Raw genomic sequence first — 7,630 nt, 5'->3', positions numbered from 1 at the left:
AGAATTTTTTTTTGATGTTTATCCCTCTCCTCCACATGAAAAAACGTTGCTACAGGCCTGTATCAAGCTATATTTGGATTGCTGTCTATCAAATTATTTTGCGAACCTTGATGCACAAAACTGGTAAACATGGTAAAGACTACCTTTTAAAACTTAGTAGTTGAATTGTTTTTAATTCAACATGTTCAAGCTGTTATGCTATCTATATAAGTTCATCCTACTTATTTAAAATGCTTGTACTATAGAATTTAGTTTGTATATAAAGATATATGTATAAAAGAGAAATTCAGATTTTGGTTACGCCAAAGAATACATAAATACGAAGTGGAGAGTTCTAGAACGAGGTTTTCCAATGATTGGTGTCGCCCGCGTGGCGCAGTGGTTAGAGCGTCTGCTCTAGAGTCGCGAAGTAAGGAGTTGATCCTTACGTCGCGGGTTCGAATCCCACTGTGGGACGTGGAGACCGGTCCTTCGGATGAGACCGTATAAACCGAGGTCCCGTGTCGCAGTAGGTGCTGGCACGAAAAAGATCCCTCACTGCTCAAAGGCCGTAAGTGCCGAGTATAGGACAAAATTTGCAGCTCTCCACCGGCAAGTGGTGGCGTCTCCATATGAGTGAAAAATTCTCGAGAGGGACGTTAAACAACATACAATCAATCAATCCAATGATTGGTATATTCTAATTCGAAAAGGGTGAATTGTTCTAAGGGCAAGTTGTCTTAGAGGCGAACTCTCTAGCATTTTTGCGCATGCGTAGCCTGACGTAAGCCCATGGCATCCGGATTAATCCCGCTTATATATTTTCTGCGTGGACCTTAGGGTCCACGCAGTAAGGGTTTAATCAGGAGAGTAGGCAGGTCTGCACACCTGTATATGTCCAGTTACATTTAACAGCCATTTAAACATAAGGATAACCTTAAGCATATGAGTTTTTCTTGATGACTTTTTTTTTAATCCTATATAGGTTGATTTTTTTTTCAAAATATTACATGCTTACGTGTATATGATATCAAATGTTGACATTTAGTAGTTTAAGTTTTTTATGGATAGAACACCGTTAGTTACATTTCTGTGGTTATTAAACATTGCAGTCATTACAAATTTTACGGTATTAAAAAAAAACTTTATAAGCTGTTACAGTAACATATATAATTACAATTGATTCTTAATTTATTTTGAATGAATTACTTTTTTTCAATTAAAAAAGAATAAAGTTTTTGCTAAATTGTATGCGTTTATTATTACCAAAAGACAGTCTTTTTTCCAATTTATTTGTCGGAAACATGTAACAAATGCAAACATAATCATTAAGAACAAAAAGTTGGAATCTACAAATAGACAAATCAGCACCTAAAAGCGATCACTACAGTGCAGTATGATATACACTTCATATATCCTTTCTATACATATGAAGTCACCGTATTATTGTTCACCCAAGGGTTCGCATCACAATGTGTTGAACGATCAAAGGCACGGATCGGCGAGGACCTCCCATTGTCTGGTGGCATAACACCCACGAAATTTTTCTTCCCAAAAGACGGAGCAATAGTAATGGCGTATGTGTTGCTTCTGTAGCACCGCGATCCCGAGAAGCACAACACTTCCCGGCATCCTCTTCTAAAGTTGGCATTGTGAACAAAATAGAGCAATGGTTTGATTATTCCCGTAAGAAAAACTAGCCAGGTGCAAATGCGGAAAATAAAACTGTCCTGGTGTAGAACTTTTAAAAAGCAAAATATAGTGTTTGTGATGTACATTGGAGAAAAAGACAGGAATGTGATCATTGTGATGAACATGAGAAGTTTTACCATATTTACCTTTGTCCGAGACACAATGTTACTTGTCCTTTGGAAGGTGCAACAACCATTTGTTTTCCATATATGAGAAAATACTTTCGAGTACAGAACACAAATGATTATCATGGGAAATATATATTGTAGAAGAATTATTGAAATAATATATAAAACAAATAACAGATTTACGTTCGTGATATTCACGTAAAACCTACAAACAATATCTTGGCCATATAGTTGCTCTTGAAAAACGTATAAACAAATAATACAGTGAATCGATACCGCAATCCAGCTTGCTAGAATCATCCGCTTAGCAGTGCCTCTTCTGATTTTAAAGCTAAGCGGGTAAATAATGGTGTAAAACCTATCTAAGCAGATAGATAGCAGAAGATAAATAATAAGTCCAGGAATTGTGAATTGCACAAAGCGAACAATCCGACATATGGTGTTGGAGAAAACCCAGCTTCCTGCTAGGGCTCGCCCGATAACGAAAGGCATTACAAGAATTGTAAACAAAATGTCTGAAATTGAAAGCGAGGCAACAAAATAGTTCGTTGTTGACTGGACTCGGCGACTTCGTCGAATCACAACGCAGACTAAGATATTGCAAATAATATTTAAAATTGCTAAGATAATGAATCCGAAGACTTCGACTTTTACATTTACTGACCCCATGTTGTTGTCCAACCTCAACTCCGACGTGGTATTCATTTTTCGACTTCATGAAATCAGAAATTCCTTTTTATCTGCAAATAAAAATATACTCTTTTTTGAAGTTGTTACGTCTTGCCTATTCTTCAAATGGCAAAGGTTTCTAAGTACTTTTTATAGGTTCATTTTTCAGTGATAATACTTGAACTATTTTTGTTCGTTTGTTTGTTTGTTTGTATGTTTGTTGTTTTTTTTTTTGAAAATATGCATGTCCATCAATTAAACAAAGATTGATATGACGCTGGGATTTATATTGAAGTTTTTCCTGGCCATGACCCTTGAAGATAAAGTTTTCTAACGAATACATGTGGTGGTATTAATATTAGAATTTCTAGGAGAAAATCAAACTCCCTCTTGTGGCTGTAGAAACAAATGGCAATATGTATGATATTCTGTAAACAGTATTAATCACTGAAGCAAATCTTAGAAAGTCTTTATACATACATAATTCAATTTGTGATCGGAAGGTCGTGTGTTCGAATCATGGCCGCGACTGACCTAAGTCGTTAAAAATGTTCCTTGGACAAGCGCTTGGCACTTTGAAGTGAAAGCTGTGGGTCCTTCGGATGAGACCTTAAAAACCGAGGCCCCCGCAGCATTGTTAAGGCGTACTTCGAAGAAATCAACACAATATAAACGTACATAAATACATACCTTTTTAAAATTAATTTAATTATGTAAAGGTACTATATTATCTTATGACTTTAACATTCTTTGAAATAACATTGTATACCCCGCTGTGTACTGAATTTGGTTTGGTCACGTTATTTGATAGTCACGTGATAAATGCATGTAATGTGTATTGTATGTAGGTCACAAACAAATTTCAATATCGCAAGGGCATACCCTAGTTAAAATTAAAAATTAAAGTAATAGATTGTTTCTACATAACTTGTAGTTTATGGAAAGTGCTGCTGCTTTAAATAGAATTCGCATTTTATTAGTTTAAATTTCAAGTTATCTAGCTAATGTCGAAATATGTATGACCTTTACCAAGTATTTTATGCATTTATTAAGTTATGCTATCGATTTCAAGAAAGCAGCAGCACTTTTCAAGTTAAGGAATATGTCCATTATGTGTATTCAAAAAATGGTCAAGATCTATTAAGTGTATGCCCTTGCGAAAAGGCGATTTAATGAGGCACCTCGGCGTGAAACATGCACACCCTGTAGACAAAAACACGGTAGAATTAATTCAATACATTCTCTCGATATTTTCTAAATAATGGCACTAAACAAACGTTTCAGATTTGTGTTAATGGTCTACCTAAGATTTCCAAATAATATTCTGTTTAATAATAAAATGCATTTTTCACTGTGAAAAAAATTACTTGATCCGCCTCTCACTGCACATAAAATGCGTCAAACTTTACCATGATGACGTCATGTCAACAAGTGCATTGCGATCAGTGATTTGTTTATATCTTGCTGCCTGCGATTTAACTAGCGACAAAAATGAATGCGGTGGTAAGTTTTGATGTAGGTCATTACTCTTATGCAGTTTAGATTCGCAAATTATTTCATTTTCTGTTATTGTGAGGAATTGCTATATTTGTGTGATGTCACAGTAAACTTTTCCCGTATAAATTAGGCCCCGCCCCCTTTATGCAGCCTTAACAGAGCTGCGGGCCGTGTCACGGCAGGCGTTGGCACGATAAAGAACCCTCACTTATGGAACGCCATAGCTGCCTGAAGGTCATTTTCATTTTATATGAGGTGGTATAACCTTTATGTGAAGTGGTTAAGTCATTATATATAGTGATAAAATCATTATATTCAATGAAAACTTTATAATATGCAGTGGTTTTATCTTTATATACAGTGGTAAAATCATTATATACAGTGATAAAATCATTATATTCATTGATGACTTTATTATATGCAGTGGTTTTATCATTATATTCAGTGGCAATGTCATTATATGTAGTGGTTAAATAATGTAATGAAGTGATAGTACCGTTACATTATGCTGTAAAATCATTATATGCAGTGGTTTTTCCATTATATACATTACTGATATCTTTCTGTGATGTGATAAATTCAATATATACAGTACAAACATAATTTGTGTGATAAAGCAATCATTACATTGTATGAAACCCGCTGCATGTGGAGTGCCAAGTTAATTTCATTCAGTGCGACACCTTTACATGAAGTGAAAAATCTATTATGTGCAGTACTAAAATCATTATATTATATAGTAAAATTATTATACATATTCCTAAAATCATACTTTGCAGTGGTATCATCTTTATATGAGGTGGTTAATTAATTATATGATGTTGTTAATTTGTTATATGATGTGCTCAAATCTTTATATGCATTAGACGTTTCATGTTATGCAGTGGTAACTTCTTTATCATCATCTAAACTGGTCCTCTTGCAAAAACATTTTTAAAAAATGCGCGGAGTTCCAGTTTAAAGAGTGTTTGAAAATAGGAAACCCGGGCCGTGGCAAATTAAAAGCCGGGACTATTCGAGATTTTTCAAATTTCTGATTTAAAATTTTCAGACTCTTTTTTTAGGCTAATGTGTTTTCGCTGTAAAAATTGTATTTAAATACTTGCATGGTATTTTAGATTTTCTTTACGATTTTTGGTTTCAAGTAAAATTGGTAGGCAGTTTCAATTTTCTGATTTAATATTTTATCCATTGTGCTATAAGTACTAAGTATTTTAGATTTTTTTTTGACGATTGTTGATTTCCATGTTGGTAAAATGGGTAGACTGGGTTTGCGATATTTTATGTGTGTGTGTGTGTGTTTTTTTTTTTTTTTTTTTTTTTTTTTTTTTTTGACATATTTGATAAAAATCTAATAAACTTAAAAATTATTCCGATGTTAAACACTGTATTTTAACTAAAAAAAACTTTTTCTTTTTGATAGTTATTTCTTTATTTGAAAATGCTATTTTTATGCAAAATACACATTTTCATTAAAAAAGGGATTATTAAACCAGATCCGATCATCCGGGAAGAACCTGGTGCAAAACATCATAAATCATTTCTAATTTCATAATATGCAAATGTGCACTGGTACATGTATCTATATGCTAGAAGATGGAAGGAAACTGGATTACGTTAAATATGTAATTTGTTTAATACTTTTTTCGGGGTGGGGGTGGGGGTGGGGTGTTAAATTACTAATATCAACTATTTATAAGACTGTTTCTAAGACTTCAGAAAACCTTAAATCACATTGAAAAATTGCTGCATGAAAACATTTCATTTTCAAGTTTCATATTTGCCGTCGCCAACGTGGCACGGTGATTAGAGTGTCTGCTCTAAAAGACGCGGAATAAGGAGTCAATCCTTACGTCACGGGTTCGAATCCGACAGTGGGACGTTGAGACCGGTCCTTCGTAAGAGACCGCATAAAGCCATAAACCGAGGTCCCGTTCCACAGAAGGTGTTGGCACGAAAAAAATCCCTCACTGCTCAATGGCCGTAAGTGTCTAGTATAGGACAAAATTTGCAGCTCTCCACTGGCAAATTGTGGCGTCTCCATATGAGTGAAAAATTCTCGAGAGGGACGTTAAACAGCAAACAAACAACCAAATTAAAATCATTTTAGCCTTTTTGAATAAAATTAAGAGTTATCCTTCAAGGCTGAGGATCGGATATCCTTAAACCAAGCAACTTACGCGTGATTAAAGTTTGACACAAGGCTTTGCATTAATAGTCCTATAATTACATGTATATGTGATAATTCTTTAATTAATTTATATTTTATCAAATGGCATGTAGATAATGAATAAGTATTTCGGATTTTTTATGTTTGACTTCCGGGAGATCAAATCCGATTTTAATGAACCATTGGCGTCGGAAGGAAATTGATAGTGGGGTGGCTAATTGAAATAGAAAAAAAATCAAACCTGAAAAAAAACTTGACAAGCAAAAAAAAAGGAAAATTGTTCTTTCTCCAAACCCGAAAATCCTATTTCGGGGGTGTGGGTGGATGGGGGGGTTGGGGGGTTGGTCGAACATCTTTCAGTATCAAATTCTTTTAAACACTACCAATTACCCTTCTTTCACTACAATGAATCGTGCCTGTAGAAAGTGGGGAGGGGGGGGGGGGAGGCTAGACCTAAGCCCGAATTTTCAATGCCTATATTATGTCTACCTTTGTAAAAAAAAAAAAAAGAGGGGGGCAATAGCCCCCTCCCCCCCCCCCCCGGTTCCGACGCCTATGTGAACCGGTTTTTCTTAAACGTGTCATTTCACTCAAAAAATGCCTTTCAAAGAATGAATAATTTTTAACATCAGAATAATTTAAAAGTTTATAAGCTTTCTGTCAAATATGGCAAAAAAAAAAAAAAACAACAACAAACAAACAAAAAACAACAAACAAACAAACAAAACACGTAAAATGTCTACTTGATTGCCTACCCGATTTACCAACCTCACGGGCGGATTCAGAGAGGGCCTATGGGGCCCGCCGCCCCCCCCCCCCCTTTGTGTCCAAAATATACATAAGATTTAATAAATCAATTGTTTTTTGGTTTGGCTGTGGGCTACCTACCCCGACCAAAAACTTGTCGGGCCCTCCTTTTCAAGATTCCTGGATCCACCACTGAACTTGGAAATCAACAATCGCCAAGAAAATCTAAATTACTAAGTATTTTAAAATTAAATGCAATTTTTACAGCGAATACACATTAACCTATAAAAATGAGTCTTAAAATTTCAGCACAGTTGATCAAATCAGGAAGCTGTATAATATAATAGAATCAGAAATTAGAAAAATCTCGAATAGTCCCGGCTTTTAATTTGCCACGGCCCGGGTTTCCTATTTTCAAACACTCTTTAAACTGTGATGATAAAGAAGTTACCACTGCATAACATGAAACGTCTAATGCATATAAAGATTTGAGCACATCATATAACAAATTAACAACATCATATAATTAATTAACCACCTCATATAAAGATGTTACTACTGCAAAGCATGATTTAAGGAATATATATAATAATTTTACTATATAATATAATGATGTTAGTACTGTACATAATAGATTTTTCACTTCATGTAAAGGTGTCGCACTGAATGAAATTAACTTGGCACTCCACATGCAGCGGGTTTCATACAATGTAATGATTGCTTTATCACACAAATTATGTTTGTACTG

At 34.8% G+C, this 7,630-nt stretch overlaps 1 protein-coding gene across 1 annotated transcript; it reads right to left on the bottom strand.

The window, feature by feature from the left end:
- Window positions 1-1,255: 1,255 nt before the first annotated feature.
- On the bottom strand, window positions 1,256-2,534 carry LOC133198586 (probable G-protein coupled receptor 19). The gene has a single exon (XM_061334670.1). It carries the CDS (start codon window positions 2,502-2,504, stop codon window positions 1,401-1,403), a length of 1,104 nt encoding a protein of 367 aa, XP_061190654.1. The 5' UTR covers window positions 2,505-2,534; the 3' UTR covers window positions 1,256-1,400.
- Between the last annotated feature and the right edge of the window lie 5,096 nt (window positions 2,535-7,630).

Source organism: Saccostrea echinata, unplaced genomic scaffold, assembly GCF_033153115.1.
Source record: "Saccostrea echinata isolate AGI-Se365-2 ecotype Australia unplaced genomic scaffold, CSIRO_AGI_Sech_v1 ptg000001l, whole genome shotgun sequence".
Lineage (NCBI taxonomy): Eukaryota > Metazoa > Mollusca > Bivalvia > Ostreida > Ostreidae > Saccostrea > Saccostrea echinata.
This window is presented reverse-complemented; position numbering and strand designations above follow the sequence as displayed.